This window comes from Xylocopa sonorina, chromosome 7 (genome assembly GCF_050948175.1).
Source record: "Xylocopa sonorina isolate GNS202 chromosome 7, iyXylSono1_principal, whole genome shotgun sequence".
In the NCBI taxonomy this organism is placed as follows: Eukaryota; Metazoa; Arthropoda; class Insecta; order Hymenoptera; family Apidae; genus Xylocopa; species Xylocopa sonorina.
In genome coordinates, this window is record NC_135199.1 from 10,207,495 (window position 1) to 10,233,582 (window position 26,088).

Genomic DNA, 26,088 nt, shown 5'->3' on the forward strand with positions numbered 1-26,088 from the left:
TAGCCGTCCGGATATTTCAGTTACATCTGAGGGGCACGAACGTTTAATAAATGTGAAATAATAGCGTACGATAAAATCGGTTATATATTAATTACGGAAACTCGTAGGAAACCCGCGAAGCGATCCGTTGATTGTACCGTGTTCGCAAGCTGGAGTGCTCAGGTTGCATTTTAATTTGTTCGCTGTTACGAGATACGTTCGTTCGAAGAATCATTCGAGATGATAGAAAAATAGAAGGAATTGAATGATAGAGATAAATTCGAACGATCTGTCGATTGGTACGAGTACGAAGCAGATGCCTATATGGAAGACGGTTATAGCCTTGGAAACGTTTCAGTAGAGACTCGAGCTCGTAAAACCGGCGAGTTCATCTCGTTGCGGCGATAGCGATCAAACGGGCGAAAATTTTGATAGTTCCAGCGATCACGAGAGATGACGGCTCCCCGCGCGCGACGAAGACAATCACTGTTACGAAACAGCAATGAACTCGGGTGTAATGCGACCACGAAAATTGTTACCTTCCGTCGAGTGACCGGTGTTTCAGGATATCGGACCGCGCGTAGTAAACAGCGCGCGATTTTATCGGCGAAACAACTTGTTACCGTTTAACGCGCTCTCAGCAAACAGCACGTTTTCATTAGCCTTTTACGGAACGATGAAAATCGAAAGTGTTCATTTATGGTTCGTTTCCCCCGCGTTATCCGCACGATGAAACGTATTATCGGCGATTAATTAACCGTGCGTCCTAATTGGTTCCCAGCTGATTACAGAAAGAAACGTGTTAATATTATGAAACGCTTTTTAATGCAGCCTGACGGCCGCGTCATCAAAGTGAGTTATGCCTGGTAATTACACACGGGACGGTAATTTCGCTAATTTCGAAGGGTATTCCAACGCGGCAGAGATCCGGCTGCGCGGACCTGATTTCCAGCTTAATTCCGCCTCCCCCGTGCGAACTGTCAATTACGACGCGTTACGATAAAACTGCGGCTATAATCGCTATTGGCTTTTTGGTCGCTGCTAATATTTCTCTTTTCGCGAGCATTAACGTCGCATCGGCTGCGCCTAAGTGGTCGTTAACGACGACAGTTCGAAGCAAATATACCGCGAGAGATTGATTTTTATCGCGGATAAGTGAGGAGCAAGCTGTACAACGCGAGGAATAAAAAAAATTTGTAACTTTTGCAAATACCGATAAAACTACAGGTTGAAATGGAAAGCTGGACAATGTGTACGCTCTTAGTGGCAAATTACTTATGGATATTCGCGCGTGCTCCCGTCGAATAGGATGTCAAAGGGACCGACGTCTGGTCGGAACCCACTCGAACCTGAAGCACGTACAATGCGCTGGAACCACAGCCAATTCAATCAAATCTTCCGTGCCACGACAATATCTACTTGACGGTACCGTCGTACATTATAGTTACCGACAGCCATGTACACGGGACACTTGAATTACACATCCATCCGAGTAAGAAACATCCAATAATACGATAGCTGCACGCAATGTCGATAAGTTATTTTCTGCGTTCAGTTCAACGAGAAAAAAGTGAACAACCCTGCATACAAATCCCCTTCCGTTATTAATAATATTCTTCTCTAAGAGCATGGTTCGTCGCGATCGTTTGAACTCCTGTTTGATAAGAATGTCGGGAGATATTAAAATTCGCGCGACAGTAAATTCACGTGATTACGGGACCCGGTAATTTGTTCAAAGTACACGCGTGACGCAGCCTGGAACAAACCCAATTCAGTCAGCGATTCATAATGGATGTTATGCGCCATCTGGCTGTGTAAGCGGCGGAAACCGTTCCGTTCTCCGGAGAACGCTCGACATCCGTTGTACGCACAAGCGAGAACCGTCAAGACTCGTTTGCTCGTTCGCTCGTTGCCTGCGTACGCGCCTCTCTTCGGGGCAAGAATTTCAGCAACGACGGCCCTCCTATTTATACGAGATCCTGCCCTCGTGGAATAAGCACGTCGACTGAATTTTCCAACTACTTTCGCCGGCGTCTTCGTAGCCGGGCTGCCTCGAAATCAAATTAACATGATGGAGCAAGGAAACGCCGGGCATGAAAAGTAGAACCGTCGCGTTATGAATGCTAATTCGTACGAACGTTGACGGCTGTCCCGTCGATGTTCCCGCTGTATCGTTGGCTGCGCAACTTGTCGCAAAACTTCGCCCCGCTATCGCGTTCCACATTTTTCTATTACTGTGCGAGTTAATTAGCTACGTCGAAGTTTGGCTCCCGCAAAGTTGCGAACGCTGATACAGCCTTTGCCGCGAAACTTGAGAGAGAGCCATGGAAAGTTGCGTCGATCCGTTCGGTTCTATAATACATTACTGTATCGTTATACCATTATACCGATAAACAGCAACTGGCGATGTGATCTTAACGAAACGAACGTTAATAACGACGAAAGAACGGAACGACGGGAACGACATTAGCGATTCCCTGGTAAGCGTCGAGGGATCGATCTCGAGTAATTAAATCCCGACGATACATAAATTGCGTGACGTCGCGGACGTGGACGTAGACGATCGCAATCGAGTGGATCGGGAGACAGCGAATGGGGCGTGCAAGACGTGGCTGGAATCGCGAAACGACGCGAGCGGAAGCCGCGCGATTTGCAATCGGCGCACGGTGCATCGTTGCACCCGCCAGCGTTGCGCTGAGTCGTCTGCGAGCGTAGTCGCGCGTCGCGTCGAACGACCGCGCCGACACGCCGCACGATGGGGAAGCAATTAGCAATTAAAATCGGGGGCTCGGCGATTGATCGGTCTAGCATGATACCAGCCTGTCCCACCAGCCAATCGACTCTTGGATTATAATTACGGGCGCTAATTGCGCGATACCTGCCCCTCTCCAGCCCCGTTCGTTCCTTCCTCTCCTCTTCTGTGCGGAGAGCAGCCGCGTGATCAGTACTCGACAGGGCGTGTTAAATTGTTCCATCAATTTCATTTCCCGCGGCGGCATTTTCGTTCCACTGTTCGCTAATTAATTGCCCTATCCGACTTTCGAACGAAACTTAAGCCTGCGCTGGTGAGAACGAAAGGGTCAGTGATACGAGCGTGCGACACGCGGCTCGCATAGCGGTTCCGATGGACCGTGAAATATGGTACGATAAGGATCGCACGTGGCTTGTAATTCCGCGAGGGTTTAATTAAATGTCTCGAGGAGAACCCCACGCGCGTTTGCCCCGCTTTGAACGCTATGAATCTTCGAGCGTCGAACGGTTAAGTAGTCGAAGGGGGTTAGTTTGTCGTCGTAGAATGGAAAAATTCGAGGGGCTGTTGTCAACGAAAGGGAATCGAGCTCTCGATTCTCCGGCACGATAGTCGCGCGGTGAATGGAAAACGCCTCTGCTTGATGGAATTCTAATAAACGTTCGACCGCGACGGGCAACTCGGAAACGAGACGCGGAACGAAATACACGCGCGCCTCCGATCGCTTCCACCCCCTCTGGCTTCCATTCGCCGCGTCTATCGTAGGCCAATATCCCGCGAGAAGATGATAAAACCCGCGCCGCCGTGAAATATCGGGACAAGAAAATATATTTTGTAACTGAACTCACGTCGTTCTGCGCGAAGGTCGGCGTAATTGGCCCGTCGCTGGCTTCCCATTTGTCGGCGATGCGGATCGTCTCCGCCGTTTTCTGCTGCACCGATTTCGACTCGTCGAGCAACGTCAGCTCGTAAAATTCCTGGATATCTGCAACAGGAAACGACAAATCAAATTAATGCGATCCCCGTCCACGTCCGCTACGATATCGTTCAATTTTTTACCCTGTGGATGCGAATAGTAAAATCCGATTATTCGATTCGATTATCTTTCGTCAATTTCACGATCGATATGACTTCGTGGATGCGTGTGGTACGATTATTCTAAATAAACTTTGAGCGATAATTGAACACGCGGTGAGATATTAGGTACGAAATATTTAGTGTACGAGGCGCTCGAATGATTGATCATTACTACTGATAGAGACATCGAAACACTTTGGATACAAGATATATACGCTCACTCGAAAGCTGCAACGATATTCGTCAAATTTGTCTAGTTACTTTACCCACTATGGTCTCACCTGCGACCACAGTTTAAATGCCCGTTACCTTTCAATATATTTCTTCCTTCAGCCGCGCATTAAGCTGGGCGTTTAAGACGAACGTAAAGCGGACCGTTCGCGCTAACGCGGTCGTATACTTCTTTCAATATCGCGCCGAGTGCTTTTCTCTGTGACCACGGTGAATCTTGCTGGAAGTTGCACACCGTTGGAAGACGACACCCAGAATATAACACCATCGTCAATGAGTCTAACGTGGCTGCTTTGTGGTCGCAGTACGATCGTATTTCCTTGGTATAACGTTTAGCCGCTGCTGCCTCTTGTATACGATATGGATGTGGATCGAATGACGACAATCTCGTTGGTTAATTTATCGAAGGGAACCCAGTGAGTCTCGAGAGACAAGGTAAAGTCCAGCGTTTGGTTCGAAATATAAAACTGCGATTTACATCCTGACAGCGCGAGTTCTAAAAGGTCAAGCTCGAGCGCCCTCGATGGACGTACGGGTGGCGAACGAGCGGCTGGAATTTAGTTTCATTAATCCTGGCCGTCCGTTTCGTTGCGCTAGAATTACTCCATGGATGGTATGTTTATTTAGGTCGTATTAGCCGTACATTGTCAGCGGTTAAACTTAATTACGGCTAGTTCGGTATTATATCTGGTAATACCGGTGTATAACGTAATGGTGTAACTCCGAAGTTAAGCCAGAAAATTACTCGCGAGAGTCCACCTAACAAGCGACACTCTTGAGAGCGATACTTCAAAGTGGCCGTCGAGTGTCGATTTATTAATCCTTCGAGCTCGTTTCGAATCTATTCGAAAGGTGTTGAATAATATTAGCGGCATAAAGTTCGCCGGTCGATTCGTGACTGTGCAAAGAGAACTTTCTATACGTTTCAATTAACGCCGTTATTGCATTGATATCATTAATATCCCGCAGAATTCTATATTTCTTCTACGTTAGAAACGACGATGAATATTTTAAGCGAACGATCTTTAAAAAAGAAATACGAGGAAGTGCTTGGACGAAGTTTATTCAAGATTTTCTTCTCTCGTGATTCACGTCTCAAAGAAATTCGAACTGAACAGACGAGCATGCGTGGTCACGCGTTGAACGTCAAAAAGGGCCGCCTGTTATTCGTCGTGAAAAATTCTACGGCTCTAATTAACGCAACGACATTTTGTGGTCGCGAACAGGCGGCAGCCACCCTCGAAACGCTGCCGGGTCCTCTAATTTTTCGTTTTAATTCACATTTAATGGCATCTTCTCCGCGCTCTCCACCCCTGCACGCGGAAGTATGTCGTTGGCACTATTTATGCAACCAACAGGAATCTTTCTCCCTCGCCCTCTTGGGAGTACGGCTCGCAGCTGGCTACAAAGTAGAGTACTCGAGAAAGCACGTTTCGAAGCCGTTCTCGAGGGCTTTTTTTCAACCGGGGAAAGCGTAAGATGTCATTGGACGTGATCTCAGGTGAATAGCAAGCTCGTTTTCCTACCCACGTTTTCCATGTTTCCTCTGTATATGTAATATCATCGAGAAAAATCTTGCACGTTCGAGACGAAAAGATCCACCGTGGCGCGAGCGTTTCCCTTCGTTTACTCGCGGAATAACGCACCCTTCCGTATCGTCGTATCGTTCGCTCTGCTGTTATTATTCGAGCTCGATCGAATCACGCAAAGGACAAGACGGAAAGAAATGCACGTCAGTTGTTTAATCGAAGGATTTATACGCGCGAGAGTGACGTACCTTTTTCTCGCTATTCTTCGACGCGTTTATCTGGTTTCAGGATGCCTCGGATAGAAGCGCGAACGAAGCAACGTATTTTTCGCTCGTACACATACATTTGTTTCTCGATTTCTCAAAAATCCATCCGAACTACGATTACGTTTCGCGTCGACAGCAGCGCTATCGTGTCATACATTTTTGAGCAGCTTTTTTCGGATTTCGCCGACACGCGAACGTGGCACGCTTCCGAATAATCGGAACGTCTAAGTATCGGTGGAGCATTTTTCACGCGGGGAATGCGAGAAATATCGAAAACTTATTTCAATCTCTTCGGGCTGTTCTTTCGCAGCCGGGTATTTCAATGGTATGTAAAACGCGCGTTGAATTCCTTTGCATGTCAGTTGGAATAGCTACTATGTCAAGATCTGAACGTGCCCCGATCGTTTTACGAGCACAATTCCGCAGAAAAAAGTATACGAACGAAGATTGAGGTACGACAAAAATTTCGACCGCTTCTATGTACACGTATTGTTTCGAACGTTCCCGCATAAACTTTGCCGGTGCGCGTATTTTACGAATACGAATCGGATAAAAATTTAACGCAGTTTTCTTATGCAATGCGATATGAATGAATTCAGAATACACGCGTTTATTCCACTTTTGACAGACGTAGAAACAAATGCCGCGCGTAAACGAATATTTAATGCGTTGAATATTTAAATATTTGCGTGGACGTAATTGCATATTTCAGTCTCGTTACGGTACATATTATGTCGAACGTAGCCAATATTAATATTGAATATTCATTAGACGCGCGTTGATGGACACGTTCCACGCGATGCACGTGGAATATTTTTACGACGATTCCGATCGTAGGACCGATCGATCGGCGAACAGCGAGCGAAACGCGTATTTCGAAGACGAGCGCGGTCGCTTAATCGCAGCTCCAGCGACAAATGCCTTCCTATTCTTCTCGAGTCAACAAGTCGATGCAACTGTTTTCTCTCGCAGTATCGGTGTCTCATCGACGTCGAAATCACGGAACGACGACGAATCAGAGGGAAGAAGAAAATGGGAGAAACAAGGCGTGTTCAGCGGCGATGGATGGAGCACAATGAAAGATGAAAAAAGCGGGAGGGAAAAAAAGCACGGGATTTCGAATTCCTCGACAATTTTCTCAGCGCGAGCGGGCTTTCCCCCTGCTCGAATATTTTCCACGGACGATTTATTCGACGCGCATCCCCCGTTCTCCAGCCCACCGACAGCAGTTGCTAACCGCAAAGTGCACGCGACGAAAAAAGTTTCAGTCGCAGCTTATACGCACGAACAAAAATATCGCTGTTGGTGGGGCTTCCGCTAATTCTCCGTTATTTCACTCCGCGTTGCTATTTCTTTCGTTATTTTGCTTACTACTTTCCCTAATCCCGCGCCGCGCCATAACGTTGCGCTACACGAACCTCACTCTCGACTGCGACGTGTTTATTATTTCAACAGCGGAATTGTCGTTTATTCGCCGGCTGAGTTCACGCGTTCGCATTATTTCATTCACGCGAACCGCACTTTGCCTCGCGAGCATTAGTGTAGTATTTTTCTGAACCTCCACGCAATTAAATTACAAAACGGCAGCTTTTACATTTCGACGCGGAATCACGTGGATTTCAGTATCCAAGGAATCTCGAGAATTCAGACGACGTCCTGTCGTTTTCCAATAATATATTTTGTCAATACACGTTGCGAACCAGTCAAACTTTCGCCAATAATCTGTACGATTCCATGCGACGAACAATCGCACGCATCCAGCCTCTCCTCCAAAGCATTCTCCGTCGCTAAACGAAATTCCTTTCGCGTTTTCCACCGACGCATGCCAACCACTCGCCGTCCCTCCCTCTCGACGTACCCTCTCGTCGGAAAGAAAAATAGAAGACCGCTGCCAGCCTCGTTCTACGCTCGCTGGACCCTTTTGTTCATTGTTTTCCCTTGCCCGATTCCACTTTTGCGAACAGACAATGACAGGAAGGGAGTTAACCTCTAAAGGACGGAGTTCGTGCCGCCCCTGCGGACCGCGCGCCCTGTGCCTCCATCTTGGTACACCGATCTATTGTGCGGAACCTTGTACGTTCGCATTCCACGTGGGATTACGTTGCCAGAAGTGCTTCTAAATTGATCACCACCACCATTTCTTATCAAATACAAGGGGAACGACCGAGTGTTTTTCGCGTTTTTTTTTTTTAATGAACGAAGCAAGATTATAATCACGTCGTTCATCTTTACCTCGACTTCCTTCGTTTGCGATTCTCCACTTCAACGAGCTGGGTTTTACGCTGGCGGACCTTTGTCCAAGGGGGCCCACGGATCTCACGTATTTGTTACACAAAGACGGCCTATCTCCCGCGGACAGCCCCCACGGCTGGTGTTAACGAGCTCCGGTTTATCGTCGTCGGACGTCGTTGGGCGTCTTCACGGGACGCGCACGGCGACCTGCCTCGATGCTTCCGCCGTGCCGTGAAAATTACGCGTCGTTGTTTAAACTTCTGCTCACGGCGGTGGGTGTATCCGGAGCGGGTAACGCGCCGATTACGAACCGCATCGGGGACCATGAATCGGGCAATAAACGTAAAAGCGTTCACCCTGTATCGCGGGACGCTCGACGTGCAACGCTTTCGGGGCCATCCACGGCGATGACTTTACAGATCGTAACGCCTCGAGTCGCTTACGCTGTTGGGACTGCAAATTGGCTTCGAAGATCTCGATAGCCTTCGGATTCCACTCTTCTTCTTATTCGATGAACATTTTTACCAAGGAGAATTATCGTTCTCCATTGTTGCTGCTCGCAGATTTTCTCTACATTATTTATCGTCTCAAAACGAAGCGGTACTCGCAAGCCTCTTACAGTGTATGCTCGGGACCTTACTACTAAAGCGTTCAGAGAGGAATGAATTTTACACGAGACAAAATGCAACGTTCGAAGTATCAGCAAAACTTCGAAGATGTATTCGACGGGCAGGAATAAGAAATTCCGCAGCGATCCATCGAGAAATGTTTCTATTCTATATTTCCTCTAGTTACGTTTCGTTTATTACCAAACTCGCGTATAAATCGGTCCCCGTGAAGCCCGTTAAAGAGTATCGTTGCTACGGCTTAACTAGAGGGAACCCAGTCGTTCCCCGACGCAAGGCAAGAACGTAACTTTGCATTCCCTTTGAGAGCGCGTCTCATTATTTCGCCTGGCAACCAATCAGCCCGTTTCGCCGGGGAACAATGTTTTAACAAGATCGTCGAATTAAACGCGAGCAATTCGCCTCTGACCGCTCGACGGATCCGCGGAAGAGGAAACTTATTAATCCTCGCAAACGAGAAAACTTCCAGTTTGTTTAGAAGCGATTCTTTAAATTAACCCGAGGCAGCAGCCGGCGCGACGGCAGCTGCCACGGAAGTTGCACGTCCGCGACGCAGACCGCGCACACTTCCACGTGAGAATTACGTGTCGACGGTCTTCGACTCGATCGGAACACGATTCTCGTCGCATCGAAACGGGATCGAGCTGTTCGTTAACCGTCGTCACGTAACGCCCGCCGCGTTGTTTCAGCCACATAATTATCCGTCCAAGCTTCCTGGGGAGCGATTCTAGTTCGTCGACGCGGCGGTGCGAGAGGCTCGCCCCTTCTCGTTCTTGCGACGAACTTCATTCTAAGTTTCGCGGCTCGCGGCCGGCCTGCGAGCTCGGAATTCGCGTGAAAATTACACGCCACAGAAACAACTTCTGTCCGAGGGCGAGGCGTTCGCGTTCGCAGCGACAGGTGACGTCCGCGTGGAAAACCTACGAAATTCTGGATAATAAGGCGAGCTTTAATTGGATCCGCGTGAGTGTCGGTAATCACGGATTCTTAATTAAATACGCGCGCGTAGAGTGCCGCGTTGCGAGCCGCTCTCACCAAAGGTTGCTCCAATTACCATCGAGATGTCTGCTGTTTCTTTTGTTGCCTTCGTCTTTGCGCTCGAAATGCAACCAGTCGCGGTTGCATCTCCAAATTCCACCTCCACCTCGTCCAAATTACTCTATCCACTAATTTCTCATCGACAATTAAATCTAAAATCATAGCACGAAACACACTGCGATCCGAGTTTCGATTCGTCTCGCAACTTAGCTGAGAACAAACGGAGAACGAGAATTTAAAACGAGAATTATCAAAGATAGAGGAGGGACAGAGAAGAGGTATATATAGCAGGGAATTGTGGAGTTCAAAGCTTGACAGAAGAGATTCTCGAGCGTATCGTAGTTTCGACAAGCGAATTACGTTAGTTGCCTGGACACATTTGATGTTGACTGGTTCGCGCGCGTACAAATACAAGGAACAGGGGGTGGGCGCGAAACGGATCAGACAACAGAGGCAGAGGTGAGACGCGACGTGTGCAGAAGTTGCTGCAACTATCGCGTAGGGGTGGGCTCGAGGGTTTGCAACCGGGCGGTCCGCAACCGGCGGTGAATTTCGTTGGGAAAGGAAGAGGAACGCGGGAAGACAGAGGGCAGAGGGATAGAAAATTATTCTGTACCGCGATCCCTGAGAATTTCTCCGCTAGCTACCACCAAACGGTCCGCAATTATCAACCGTAAGAGCTTTGGAACCGCGTCGGGAGCCACTCTCGATCGCGCTGGGGATTTAATTCGCTCGCGGTAACGAGTAAATGCAACTGGGGCAGAAAGACTCCATTGCATCCCGAAAACGTGACACTAAAACCGCCCCTACAATGCCCCTTCGAACAATGCATAGACAGAGACCGCGAAAGGAAATCTCAATTATCTTCCGACTGTACACAGCGATCCGTTATTAACGTAACGCGTTGATACGTTATTCATTTGGCATTCGCAGACAAGAATGCGCGATGGCCTCGAGGCTCGAAATTTAATATTCGACGACGAGACGGTAAAGGGGTGCGACATGTATCGCGAGCTACAGCAACTTGAAGAGTAAACGGTAACACATCGCGATACCACGCGTTGCGATGATCTCGTGCGAATTCCATGTCTCGCACAGGCGGTCCGTAACTAGCTAGTTGATTAGATTTGTAATTACTTACGCGCTAGCTGCGTCTGTCGCGAGCGTATTCGCGTACCAAGAAAGTAAATACGACAGTAGGTGCGTCGTTGTGACCAAAGAACCGAAGATAATACGCTGAATCGACGCGAGATAAGCTTCAGCTGTACGAAGGACGAGCGTGGAAACAAGTCGCATAGAGGTTCGGGCGTTCGCGTTGAATCAACATTGAATCGTTACTGATTCGCTTAACGGTATAAGGGTAATAGAGCCGTCATGCGTTGCGTACTGGCTGATGCACTCGCTGTCTCGCAGGGTTTCCACGATGCAATAAGACGTGTTGCGAAACGTGACATTTTCGGAGGGTATTCGCTTGCTTTAGATAGCGTTGGTGAGCTGTAGTTGCGGTTAAACGTTCGCTCGAATGTTAGCTTTGTAACGTCAGCGTGTACGTACGTCTACCAAGCTAACAAAAATGTCTGCACTTAGAAGGTAAGTCAGTAGACAAATAAATTCGTCCAATGCGAAGAAAGTCGCGAGATGGCTTACACGAGTGGCGCGTTGGTGTATCGCGAAATGAAATTATCTCTGTTACCCGTAACGTTGTAAATTGTCCGACGCGGAATTTGTTTACCCGTTTGATCGGCGGATAATTGATTCGCGAAGGTTCGCGCCGGATCGTTTCGAGCTTCACTGAATTTCCGTATTAAATTCGATGTTTCGAAGAAGCAAACTCGAGAGGGCACCGAAAGCTCCGACAACGGGATTCCCTTCGGTGCCGGTGTGCCAAAGGGAAACGCAGCTAATTTCCTGGCAAGCGAAGTGAAACTGATCGAAAACGACGTTCACCGACCGGGTAAATAACGGAATTGAACGGAGGTGATCGAATTTGTTCCTCTTCCCGCGGCAGAGAAAAGAAGAGAAATTGGAAAGCGTTCAACGAGTCGATTCTTCGCCGTTCACCATCGACGTTTTATGGTTAAAAAAGAAAGAAAAAAAAAAAAAAAGAAAGAAGGGAAGAGAAGAAAAAAACGTCAACCGAGTTTTTCGCGGCACAATTTCATTCTTCGTTCTATCGTGCTTGCAGGCGCGAGATACCGTGAAATAAAAGCGTAATGCGCGGAGTATTCCTACGTAAACGAACGCTAAAAATACAGAGTGAAAAAAATGCGAATAAAAGGGTGCTTAAAAATATTCCCTTGAGAATTTTCCCCCCGTTATATACCGGGCAAAGCATTTCCAAATAATAGAAAATAACAACGCTTCGGTAAGGAAATATTTTACCTTCTTTTTCACGTCCGCCTGCTATACCATTGACGTATTCTACTTGAAAACATATTTCCTCGCTCAAACTACACTTTTACGCAAAAATTAAATATCAAATCGACGCTCTTTTGTAGCTCTGTGTATCTTTGCCTCGTAATAATACTAGGAATTCTTCGGTTTTCTAGTTTAAGTTACTCGATACACAATAGTGCGAAAATAATAACGTCGCGATGTAAAGCATTACAGAAGGCTTCGACGTTCTCGTTAACGGGGACCAGAGAGCGAAAATTTAGGACATCGCAGGAGAAATCGAGTGCTCAGCTTCCTTCTATCCATCGTCGAAATGATAAGCGACTTTCAAGCGCGACGGGAAGCTGTTTAATCGCGAGGATCGTCGACGAAAAAGGACGAGAAGCTCGCGTTAAAGCCTGTCTGCCGAGCGACGCGGCAAGCTGCGATTGCCGCGACGTCGATTCCGCTCACGTTTATCGGATTATGCGGTCTGAATAGGCGGACAGCACGAAAAACCGGCTGTACACACATTGTACATGAATTCGCTCGCTCGATCCTGCGAGCACGTTTTACAACTCCGGTTATTTAATTACCGGGACGCGAACGCTTCGTTACCGCGAAAACTCTCCGCGAAATCCGCGACAAAGGTGGCTTCGTTTATAGCTATTCTATTAACCAGTTTCGTGGAAACTGTCTCGCGACCAGGGAATATAATAACCGGCCATTTATACGTCACAGTTGATAAAGTTGGCCCACGCGTCGGCTCGGTATCAACAGCGACCCCGTCGTGTTTCCGCTCTTGTAAACGCGCGTTAATTCAACGGTTTACTGGTCGCAGATCGGACCGCGTTCGGTTGGTTCGTTTCGCGTGTTAACCAGTTACGAGTGAAACGGGACCGCTTACATATTCGCGGCACGATTTCGCGGTGAGATAATCGGCCGCTTTGTGGACTGGAAACGGCTTCGCACGCGCGACGAACGAAAACGGGCGACGCGAGATTTTCCTCGCGAAGACTCGAGAATTGTACTTTATCTTGAACGACATCATCGTCGATTACGAGGCGTATCGAGGTGCGGTACCTGTTATTCTTACGATTGAGACAAGGTGAGTTAACTTGCTGGAATAGGAAAAGTGAACCTTCGCTGCGAACCTTTTTCACGCGAAATCGTCCCATTGTCCTCGAGAGCGCGACGGAAAGTGAAGTTAAACAGAGGGCTCGCATTTAATCAACGCTTCCACGGTCCCGCGATTCCGAAGGGAAAGGGAAACAAGAGATTTCTTTAATCCCCCGCGCGGAAATAATTTCGCTTGCCCGGCGAACGTTAATGTTTGTCCCTCGTCGCTTTGCTATCTCCGCGCTGACTGAGAGGCTGCGCTCGGTTCGTTGACATTTTTCTCGTAGAAGAACAGAGGGAAAGCAGAAGGTGCATACAATCCGTCAACGGCTGTACGAAGAGCGATAACACGTTACTAATTCATTTTTCATTTCCGACGCTTTAGCGCGCGACCGTTCTCTTCGCGCTACCGTACTGTCGGACCATGTTTCGTTCCTTATTCGTTTCTACGAGGATCCCTGCTAGCTTCCACTCTTTTTCAAGACAGCGTTCTATCCTAAGAAATTAAATTCAGGATGTTTAACCCTGCGAACGAATTACAATAATTTATACAGATATACGAACCGTCGAGAGTCTCTCGAGTCGAAACGATGTAATGAACGTTACGATTTATTCTCCCGTTGCGTATACACGAGAAGGAAGTATAATTCACTGTCAGCGACGTCGACTCGAAAGCTCTCGCGAATGTTATCAGGTTCCGTAACTGATAAGCCACGCCGGATAAGAGGAATGGCAATGCCCAGATAATATCCGTAGCCCGTTAGATCGGTCATTAATCAAACTCTTCGTATACTTATTGTCAGAGCCGCCCACGTCTGGGGTATAGATCCTATGGTAATCGGTTCTCCGCAGCTCTGGAACTTCGACGAGACTACCACCTTGAAAATTTATTTTGAGTAATAGACACGACGCGGCGGAATCGTCGTTTTTAATAAACTTTCCCGTCACCCGGCGACGGATTTAATTATTTTTTAATAACGCCTCCCTGGCCCCCCTCGAACTCCGACGAAGACCATCGAACGGTTAATCGATTCGAAACTGCGGGAAATTGGAAAAACTTTAAGCCTCTTCCCTTATCGTGTCCCCCGCAAGCCACCCTTGGGTCAATAGAGGGATTTTACAAACAAAAGGTGATCGCAGTTCGAACCATCCCCGATTTCGCGAGAGCGATAAAAAGTTGAGTGATCCCTCCTGCGACCGCAACAGGATGTTCGCCAAAGTCTTCGAGGGTGCTCAACGACGGTTCATCTCGCATAACTTTTCGCCTGGCTGTAACGCGGAGTTAATTTCGCGCGAATTCCGTTTCGCGAGCGTTCAGTTCGCGCGAATTAACGTTTATTATCAACACGAGCCGAACTCGCCGGTTGCCAGTCAGATTTTAATTAATTTTCAACAGAGAAAAAGTTTCGCGTTCAGAAGAGCGCGCGGTTTCATCGATACCCTCAAAGCGACGCGAAACAGAGACGCGTGCACGCATTGGTACTCAAAGGTAGAAGCAATTGGACTACGTCCAGACGATAAATTCCGTTCGATCGGGAATATGCGGCATTTACATGGCAGCAATTTAACCAGGCGGTTGATAGCCAGGCCTGCGGAAGATTACTCGACCATTGTCGTCTTCCATCCACTATCTGAGCAACGCGTTACGCGCGACCTCTCGCGAAAACCATTGCTGAGGGTGAATCCATACTCGCCCTCTGTTCTCTCACGCTCTTCGCAGAAAATCGTTCCGCTCGTCGCCTCTCGTTAATTGTCGCACGGGTTCGAGCACCCTGGTAAATAAAACTACCCGCGTTCCTCCACGGATCCGGTTCCGATCGTCGAATCTCTTACTGGCGCGGAAATTTCATTTCGCAGTGGTAAAACCATGCGAGTCGAGCGTTCGCGTTTCCACGATTGTCGCGAGAGAGGAAGCTATCGATCGAGAAAATTAGAAAAACGAGCGAAACGCAAACATATCCTGGGCTTCGAGGTCGCTGCGCTGTTTCACAGCGGACGCTCGAGGGTGCGCGAATTCGCGAAGCGCTCGAAGGAATCGGCTCCTTCGAACGCTTCGCGAGACTAATTTTTGACGAGCAAGCGTTCCGTTTTGGAAACGCGATCAGCATTCGAGCGTCTGTATCGCCAGGCAATTTGGCTGCCGTTTATTGCGCGGTGCACGTCGGTTGTCACGCGCGTCTGAAAAGGTGTCGGGACGCCCTCTGTTCCGTACGCGGTGCGATCCCGCACCTTGACATCAATTAGCGGCGCGCACTGCCTCGCCATGTTTGTTAATGCGCTTTACGTGCACGGTACACTTGTACCCGGCTATTAATTATAACTATCATTGTCAAAATCCAATTCGCATATTGTACGGGCGGCCGGCATGATACATGACGAACGGCTCGTAGCGGCTCGGAATTGCAGTTTCTATGCGACACTAACGAGCCGCATTAGGCACCGCTCTGAAAGTGATCGATCGCGAACTGATGCACCGGAATGAGAAGAGAGTGGCGCGCGCGTTGCATTGCAAATCGCAATCAGCGGCGTTGCGCTGGTACCAGCTATGGAAGAGGCAAATGGAAGGAAAAGAACGGGTCGCGAGGTACGTGTTGTGTACGAACGCGTACGTACAGAGAGAGAGAGAGAGGGAGAGAGAGAGGGATACAGATACGTCTGGCGTTTTGGCCCGCGTAGAATGGGAAGAAACGAAGTCGAGTAATCCCACTAATGTTCCTGTTAGGATCGGATCCGCGCTGCCCACGACCCAGATGCGTTTCCGGCATTCTCTTAAACGCAATAATGCATTTCCTGACCGAGCCGATGCAGTCGTATCCTTGCGCCTCTCATAATGCGCCATTGTCGAACGAAGAAAGGGAACGCAGCCTGTCGGAATGGACGTGAATTAACGATTCCATCCTCGCCGGATTTTCCCGTTCCTCTGCTCGCGTCGATCATTACCGTTCCGATGGCCGCAGCCACGGCCAACCCCTCGAACCGATTTCGCCCTCGAGATTCGTGGCGGCGGGGATCGCTCGTCAAATGAAAATAATAATCGCGACTCGTCAGACTTTAACGCGTGGTCCCGTTTGCTGAATTTCTGATAAATAACGATGATTTTTCGTGGGCTTACGAGATCAAAAGGAATCTCTTATCAACGCTTCGATTAGACGGATTATTTTATACGATAGTTTCGAGCTGGTACTCGATAAAACACCGTTCTCCGTAGAATAATTGGGAAATTATTCGAACGAGGAAAAGCTCCGGGGATTTCCTTGCAACGTAATTGATACAAGCATTTCAAAGGATTTGCTATATCCGCTCGCCGCCGTTTGTACTTCGCCCAACCGTTTTCACGGTGAAATAAATAAGAATCGCGGAAAGAGGTTTAAGGAGGAAGTTTCCGCGGAATCCCTCGAATGGATGACAAAGCGGTGGAAATAAACTGCTCGTTGTTTCCACCGGTTATAGCGCGAAACCGTAATCCCTTCAAGACGTTGCTCTCCCGCGGCGGCGGCGACGACCGCGATGGCGGCGAACGGAGAACGTACTCGCGGCCGATTATGTACGGTCCCGCATTACCTCGGGGACATGCGAGGAAAAGCTGAGGGATCGCTTGTGGATATTGCCGCTCTCGAAACAACAACCATCCCATTGAACGCGAGGCAATTGCCTCTGGATAAAAGTTTCAGCTGGAAAGTCGATCGTTATTCGCGTGCGACTCATTACTCCGGGGTTGCAGTTCCATACGCGATTGCGAAATCTCGCATTACCAACAACAATGCGGTTTCCGTTTCCCGCAGGGGCTCTCGCGCGTCGATAATCTGCCCGTTTAAGGATCGGCGCACGCGAGGACGACGCGAGCGGAACGGCGAGGAAGGTAAATCCGTCGGCATGTGGATCGCGATTAATTTGATATGCCGGCACAACGGCGTAAGTACAGGCAATTAGCGGAGTTTCGCGGCGGAACTTTAACGCGCTGCGTTTTGTTCCCTCCCTCTCTGGGCGCGCGGGTTTTTCAACCTCGAAATTTCGCTCCGCTTTCCAGGGCTTAATTTATATCGTTCGCTAACTACCGGTCGTCGGGAAAAATGCGCTCTGAATGCGTGGCGATAAAGCAAAACGTGGAGAGGAGACTGCGCGACGCGGGCTAAACAGACTTATGGGGTGAGAGAGAGAGAGAGAGAGAAAGAGAGGGATGACGAGAGAGGGTGGGAGCGAGGAATAAATGCAAGGAAGCTGCGGCTCGCGGCAGAAAATTTCGTAATAAAGCGACTTTACGCCGAGTACGTGGCTGTTTCGGATTAAAATTTCTCGTTGCGTGTACCGGTTCTTCTCTTTCGAGTTTAACGAGATGCGGGATAACATTATTCCGCCGGTACGCCAGCTGTTGCTTGCAAATTAAACTTTAGGCTATTTCATATTTCCGAACGAGAACTTTCCGTTTCGTTCTTCGCCCCGCTTCGTTCTTTCTGCGGTCACCATTACACCGACGAGTTCATTGCGCGCTACTCGATACCCTGTTTGAGCAGGTAATATTATTACCTAGTAGAAGTTTAACGAATTAAAAAAAAAAAGAAAGAAGAAATAGAATGAAAAGTAACATTTACACTTGAAAGAAATTGACAAAGGCATTAAGTTTTTAGTAGTAATTGAAGTGAAAATTTAACGCAATTCTTACAGTTCTGATATTCGTTTCGACGTTTCCAGCTTTTGCACTGACGCTGGTAACGGTGGAAGGATGATTAAAAAGAAGATAGTCTTTACGAGGGTCGGTTCAAATCGTTGCAAATATATCTTACACGAAACGATAAGAGATATTCGCGTTAATGCGCGCATGGAAACCTCCTTGCCTCCCTTCCCATCCCTTCTTTTTTCACTTCCCCGTAGCGTACGAAGTGGTTTTCTTTCGTAGCTGGTGTAAATTAACATCGGACCTGCTTTTGACGTCCACCGCTCCCCCGTCTCTCCCTTTTCCACCCCCAAACCGGTTTTCTTCCGCGGGGCGAATCAGGATAACGAGGTTTCCACCTGCGAGCCCCGTTTTCATTCGCTGAGTACTCCTCCGCGGCTCGTTACCGAACGATATACGATAATAAATAATTAAAAACAGATGGTCCGTCGATATCGCTGACTTATCCGCAAATTCCCGCGCAGTTATCGAGCAAGTGCCAGCAGCAACGATAATTGATTTTCGAGTTCGGATTCGAGCGAGCTAACGATTCGTTGGTTAATCAAATTCGTATATTAATACCTCCCCGCTATCCAGTTATATTTCTACGTAATGTAATTTTATGCGACACCACAGCCGAAACACGTGCATTAACGGGGCATCTGTCAAACCTGCCACCGAAACGAACTGCACCATCGACCGATTTATTATAACTGGACGTTATCGCGCGCTCGAAACAAACATTTGCGAAAACAACTAACTTTCATGCATATTACTTTAATACACGCCGCAATGATTCTCCGTCGAGGCACCCAGCGACGAGCACGCGAGTCACATCATCCTTCAGACTTCTGGAAGCTACATCGTCTCTTAGACTTCAGCGAATGTTTTTCAAGACGGTAAAAGCCAACAACTTCTCCGTTTGTTGGTTCAGCTTCAGCGACAAAAGATTCGAGCCCCTACGTTGATGCATAGCCTCGCTCGGGGCCAAAGCATTTCGTTAAAAGCAACTTGCGAAACAACCTAAGCATCGGCGAAGCGCCAGGCTGGCGAAACGTTAAGCAAGGCAACCCCGCGTAAGGAAATAAATTGAGACCGTGAAATAAACTTGTCCCCTCGCTGCGAGTGTTATTTTCAACGAAATTGCGTTTGAAAATTGCACGGGATAAGCGCGGATACATTTAACTAATTCCGGATCGGACACGTTCAGTGAGGATATCGATGATTTTATTCGACGTTTGTGGCTTATCTTCACGCGCAGACCGTCTGTCCACTTGTGCACGCGTATTCGATCGAAAACTGGTAAAACTAAATTAGACTAAACTAACGGCCAAATTGAATTTTATTGGGGACGAGAATTTTTATTGGCGGAGAAAATTTCATTCTACGATTTATTCATTCGCTCGCAATAACCCCTTTCACGAGTCCATCGTCGATTACGAGATATTCGCAAATTTCCTTCGATCTCTGATCGATGCTCGATGGATAACGTACACGGAAAATGAATTAAATGATGTAAAAAAACAATTGTTTCCCTCGAGCGCGGCGTGAGTATCCAAACTCACGGATTTTCTGGCCCGATCCGACCCTCATCCATTTCTTACCTTTTTATTCGTCTCTCGTCCGTAGCCTCGCGAGAGAAGTCGGCTCTCGCAGGCAGATAATAAACTCGAAACAATACGACAACCGGCGTTCCTGCACGACACGAACATGCTTTCAGCTTTAAAGTGCGATACCGCCGAGTCGCCACTCGCCCCGCCGCGAGGGAAACTATTTCATAACTGGGTCGGGGAAGTAGTCCAGCATGGACCGTGGGTGCACGCTGGTTGTCGGATAAAAGGGTGCATCGTGGAAAAAAGGACGAATCGTCGAATGGGGTCCCTCGGTTTCGCCTTGGTTCCCCTTGTCGCGAAGGAAATTACACATCGAGCGGCGGTTAACGATCCTATTCTTTTTGCAACGAAAGTTTACCAGAAATTTCACCTTTCCCCTTCTTCCTGTCTCTCTTTCTACTCGTCTACGCGATCCTGTTAATAAAGACGTTCGCAGGATTAACGATACACGCGAGTAGTCGCACGCGGAATTTCGTCTTAATTCTCAGATTCGAACGAGATGATACTCTACCAGGGCAATTATCTTCGGATGCACAGTGATATTAACATCCCCTAATTGACATTCGACGAACGTTCGCCGCAAATTACGCCTATTTCTGGCATAAGCGAGACGCGGCACCGCCGAAACTTCCCCCTCGGTTGATCTTTAATGCGAGAACTCGCGTCGTGGCTGCGACGGTATTCAAACGTCGACGACGGAAACGTAGGTAAGAGGAAGCGGTTGCCTATAGAGCAGATGCTCCCCCGTTGCCTGAGAAACAATGACGACGCTCCACAAAGGCGGCAACAAACTCGACAACTCATGGCGTCGCGATGCCGTGACGTCGTGTCCGACAAACGTGGAACACCGATAAAAGACGATTCGTCGGGAAACGTTGCTTTTATAGCGCGTCGACAATGAAAGCCTGAAAGCCGATATGGCCTGTTCTTGTTCCAGAACCAACGCCGCGGTTCTTAATAATGCCAACTATTTTGAATGGCCGCTTCGATGCTCGAAACGGGAAAGGAAGGCGGAAAAAAAAAGACACGTGAAAACGTTCGAACAGCTATCTAGTCCGTAGCTGCGTGTCCTGGAGCAGAGCGTCTCGCGAAATAAGAACAGAGGCGAGGCAAGAAGTTTAACGGAATTTTTGCGTAACGCTATTAATAATTGAGTTTGAAACTGCTATTTTCAGGGGGAAATTGAACCAAGCTGCCGCGTTTCCGTGGAACCCGTCCCGCCCTGCGAGCGACCCTTTTTTATAGGCAAATAAAAGTTCCGGCTTTCTTTGTTCCTCGCGTCATCCATGTAAACGACCTACTTTGATTTTGGCTCGGCCGTGGCGCGCGCACACACACGCGCGAAGCGGAAACCCGGTGCGCGCAGCGCCTCGTAAATTCGAAAACTTCCCACCGAGTATCCGGCCTGCTAACGTTCTTCGATTCTTTAACAATATGACCCCGGCATATTGCGAAAGTAGCGGGGAACTTCTTAAAGTGCTCCACGGAGAAATCGTAATCGTTCTTTCGAACTACGCCCCGAGATTAAGACGAACCGTTTGCGAGCGGCGAAGTGATTACCGACGATATTTCCGGTCGCGAGTAATCTCGATCTTTTGCTGGTTCCTTTTCGAGCTTTGGCACTCATCGAAGGTGTCGAAGGTGTAGCGTGCTCGATCTCTTCCTCGTCGCATACGCGACATGCACGATTTTCAATGGTAGAATTCGTTCGATATAACCTCTTAATACGAAAAGTCGTCGTTCAGACACATTAAAAGCTAATTTAAAATAAAGAAAGAGTAATACTAATAACGATGCGACCGGAAAATGATAAATCGAATCTACGCATAGTTTACGATTCGAAGCAGACATCGATGGACTATTCGAGGATACTACCTTCTTTCGCCTGCACGAATCCGTGCACCTCGCAGTAGCTTCCGGCGGAACCGGCAGCGCCAGGCGTATCCAGAGTGAACAGAGTGTTCGCTGACGAGCTGACCGCGTCGTCTGGCGTCTGCAGCAGGCTGGTGGTCTGCGACAGCGTGTGTGCTTGGTGATGGCTGTGGTGATGGACATGATGGTGCTGCTGTTGCTGTTGCTGCTGCTGCTGCTGCTGCAACTGTTGCTGTTGCTGCTGTTGCTGCTGTTGCTGGGCCACCAGAATCTCCTCGTGCCGGCATTTCGAGCAACGTCGCATCTCCGAGCGTACACGCAGCAGCCAGACCATGCCGAACAGTGCCATAGCAATCTCAAGTCCCGGTGACCTCGATGGGTGCTTCATGCTCGCTGAGTCAAGGTCATCGAGGCTCCAGGAGCCAACGCGATGCATAGCACTGAAATCTCTGCGAACGTAGCCTCCCTCACCCTTAACCACAGCTGCGCAGCCTGACTGCTGGGACGATGATCGTTAACCCCTGATGGCTCGTTTCCGGCTGAATTTTGATTTCAACGGCACTCTGTTTGGCGTTGGAAGCGTTCGTATTTCAGCTTGCAGAATTTCAGACAGGCAGTTTGTTGCGTTTTTTCAGTTACTTTGTCCCCCTATGTTGTATCTTGTAAACTTATATCAGCTTTGCGCTCTACTTCCTCGCGTGCCTCTTCCCTTACGAACTCACGAAAAGGAACAATTTTCTTTAGATTAATTTCAGCGAATTTGAATAAGTAACATCGCGTTAGACTTCGCGCGTTCCATTATCTTCTCTGTTTCTTCCTGTTGAGCATTATCACCGTTGTCAGTGGCTACCCAGCACGGACGTGAATCCCCTCGTTCTCGGGACGAAGAACAACGCAAACGAACTGTCCGAATCCAATTTCCAGCTCGTAACAGCCGCACGCTCGCATCAAGATTTCTCTCGTCCGCCGCAGATTCTTCGTCGCGTTACCTCCATTCTCATTTGGCAACCGGGAATATCGAAGCGACCCTATTTCACCTCCATATCAAGGCGCGGTCTGGACCAAGACCCGGTGTTTCCATCGATTCGATCTCTAGCCGGTCGCCCCTGCGAGAACCTGCACGCTCGACCCGCGAGCCCGTCCAGACAGAAGAAGATCCAGCGCGTCGAATCCCCCGGCTGCTTTCCACATTTTTCACTGACAACCGAGTCGCTCGAGATTCGTCAGGATTAGGATCGGAGCCGTCCAGTTCGGAACGTACGAGGCGGTGAATCGGGACAGGGCGAGGAAGGATTCGTCGAATATCTCAGACGCGAGTTTCCACGCGTCTGGTCGAAATCCCGGAGGATGGCTGGCGAGATCGAAGGCACGATTGTTGGGAACACGATGACGATCGACGACTTCTGGAGTCCTGGCTACTCTTGAACACGTAGCGGTAACTTTTTAATCCTACACGAGGCGCCAGACGTTGTTAACAACTCTCACCGCGAAGGTGTTCGACCAGTCGCAGGCACAGTGTCCACGTGAACGACGTTAACGAGCAATGAACTCTCGATTCCAGCCAATTCTGTCCGCTGCGAACGATTGCGGCTAACGAAGCCAGCTCGCGGACACATTCCAGTTACAGTTGGTCTCAGCGAACGGCGCACTTAGAAAAGTAGAAAAAATTCGCTCGAAGTCCGCAGCGTCGATGACAGGAACAGTGGGCACGAGTTCAAAGTCCTCAGTGAACCAATCGAGGAGTGAGCCGTCGTTGCACCAGGTCCCAGGAACTTTAGCGTTTACACGGTCGTCTTGGCCGGACCAGCCAACACCGCTCGTGTCTACCAACAGTTTCAACCCGTGCGTCGGTTTTCCCGCGGCGATCCTCCGCGGTCCATCGAGCTGCGCGTGGCTGACGTCTTCCCGAAGGCAGCCCTCTGGAACGAGGATCCACTCCCATTGAGACGGCACTTCCGGCCGCCAGCGTGTTCGTTTCACTCGTCACGCATGAGCGAGCTTCCCTTGTCGGGTCTAGCGTGTTGATCCTCGACGATAAACCGCGACCCCTCGAACGTCTCGAGTCGAACTTTCAACTAAATTTCGCGGCCGTCGAAACCACTGGACGGGAACGCTCGATAACTGACCGGGACTTCTTTTATGCGGACAGCCAGACTCCGTCCAGACGCGATTTTTCCCACCTCTCGCGTCGAATACGTAACAACGAGGACGTCGAGGGTCGTTCCTTTTCTGTTAAGGCCTGCAAAAGTCACGAAGCACGGCATCAAGCCTGGTCGCGATTCGACTGGCAAAAGGAAACACGCTCGAACGGAGATGTTTCTCCCGATTTTTTCCTTTTCCCAATTTTTTTTTTTTTTTTTTTTGCTCGACGATATCTTTCCCGGGAGGAGGATCCTTCGTTTCGATTCGTTCTCTCAGACAGAGCGCACGATTGACTTCACCGTGCGTGAACTACGAGGGGATCGCGAAATGAGATGGCGTCGCGATTTTAATCAATTTTCGTTCGATTCTGTTATTCAATCCGACTTTCGCGTGGTGGAAACACGGCGTCGCGGCAGCCTCTCCGTCCCGAACCTCGAGTGCCGTTCAATTTCCGTTGTTGGCGTTTCGCGGCGTTGAATCCTCGTTCCACGTTTTCGCTGGATAAAGTCTGGTTAGAGGCAAATTACTCGACGCGTTTCGCAGCAGCACGCGAACCAGCGCGAAACACGGAACGTGGAACAGAGCCGAGGGAAGAGAAATTCGCGGATCGACTTCGAGCAACATCGGGGGTGTGTCTGGATGCGCGAGACGGGGCGAGATAGAATTATAAATTGTGCCGGGAGCACCGACGTTAGGTGCACGGTGGAAAACACTTGGCTGTTCTTCGAGTACTGACTGCTGGCACTCCTCGTCACCGCGACGTGCAAGATGCACTGTATGTCTGTCACGTACAAGTAACAATTAAAACTTGAATCTTTGGCCCGAGGGGGTTGCTTGTTAACGATGATTCTCCGTTTTCCAATAAGCGAGCCGTCACGATCTCTGACGGGCGAATTTCGCGCACCGTTGTGTCATCAAGCGAACGAGATAACAACGAGTAGCTAAAAGGCGTGGAGATACGATCGAAGAGCGAGTAGTCGAGGTCGAGGAACACCTAAACGGGCGGCGATACGACGCGCGAGTAGTTAATATCGGGAAAAGCAATATCTTTCGCGATCGTTCGATCGGACGATGGTTCGAGGCTCTTTGTTCTCTCGCGGCAGCCATCAAACGCATCATGCGCGGATAAATAAACCGCGAACGAACGCGATTATAACCGGGCAGAAATAATGCCGCTGCCTGCGCGCGTCACTCCGGTGCAGTAAATCACAGCGCGATCGGGGGCGCGAAATAATGCGTCGCTGCCGTGAATGGACGTTAAAGGGTCGAGGAATCATTCGACAAACCGCCGATGCGACGAACAATTCGATTGAAACGCTCTCTGTTTCGCGATTACTGGCCAGGGACTGCTCGTGATGCTGGCCTATCATCGTCTTTCTCCACGTTAATGGAACGTTCGAACGCGATTTGCATCAGAGTACATTACGTTACGATTAAAGGACGCTCTGTGGTCTATGAAGAGATCGACACCATGAAAAAGATCGCTATATGCAGCTTGACAAAAATTCCATTAAAATTATTAGCCTCGATTCAATTTCCACATGTTTGGATCGCGCGCCAATTAAACTAAAGGAAATATTTCCAGGATGATTGAAGGTAATAAAGACGAGAAAAATGATCGCGCTCTCCGGTGGAAGGTCTCGGCACTCAGACCCGTCTGAAAACCATCTACTGCGGAAAGCGTGGTAGAAATTCGCGGAGAATTCACGGGCCGTGTACAATGTATAATGGCCCTTCAACCAACAGCCCTTGTTCATGTTTTTTCCGCCGGTATTACAATGCCGAATGGAACGAAGTTGCGTGGTGGAGGCGTTGCAAAGTTCAGGGATGAAATTAGTGGAAAATCCAGGGCTGGTCTGAAACGGAACGAACCCGTTGCGTTCAGCGCAATTAAACGTTGACACGGGGGCAGACGGGAGCGGCTGTTTCGCGGCTGATTCTACGCGCGCGCAAAGAGAGAGAGAGAGAGAGAAAGGGAGAGAGAGAGAGAAAGAGAGAGAGAGAGAGAGAGAGAGAGAGTTACACAAGCTGAATTTATTTTGATACGGCGCACAGCGCAAAGTATCCGAGACTTCGTCCGCGATACATGAAAATTTATGATATCCTCGTCCGTTCGTTCGGCCGTTCGCGCGACAAATTTATTCGCGCCGCGTTATTTAAAAACGCTGCCCAACGGCACGGAACGGCACGGTTCTCCGGTGTGTTCCGCTCGTAAAAAAGGTGGGAGGATATTAAAATATTATCGCGGGTTCGCGTACGCGTCATCGCGTATGCGTCCACCGTAGAGAATATCGAGGAACGGAGAATTAAAGGGCTTCGCTCGTACAACCGTTCAATTCCGTTCCGCGAAACTAACGCAGCGTTACGATAACGCGAATCGAACGACGCATTATTCGAGCGACTCAAAGATCCTGACAAAAATTCAATAAGTAACAACCACCGTGACAACAACGGCGCTGGAACGCGCCACTATAATGATCGCCTGTTCGCGTTGCCTCGAAGCGAGGCGTGTTTTATGCATCGCGAGCATTTCCCCGGGCGTGTACGATGAAAATGTTAAACGGGTTCGACGATTTCCGAGGGCGAGCCCG

The 26,088-nt window shown here is 49.0% G+C and overlaps 2 protein-coding genes across 16 annotated transcripts in view; both read right to left on the minus strand.

The window, feature by feature from the left end:
• Dlg1 (MAGUK family member discs large 1) overlaps positions 1–26,088 on the minus strand; it is a 430,262-nt gene that overhangs the window by 207,946 nt on the left and 196,228 nt on the right. For all 15 annotated transcript variants that reach the window (XM_076898648.1, XM_076898641.1, XM_076898639.1 and 12 more), the window contains one exon: positions 3,577–3,713. In XM_076898648.1, coding sequence (XP_076754763.1) covers positions 3,577–3,713 — 137 coding nt within the window. The remainder of the gene's footprint in view (positions 1–3,576; positions 3,714–26,088) is intronic.
• On the minus strand, positions 21,342–21,863 carry LOC143425416 (uncharacterized). Its single transcript, XM_076898160.1, has one exon. The coding sequence runs from the start codon at positions 21,789–21,791 to the stop codon at positions 21,342–21,344; it is 450 nt and encodes a 149-aa protein (XP_076754275.1). The 5' UTR covers positions 21,792–21,863.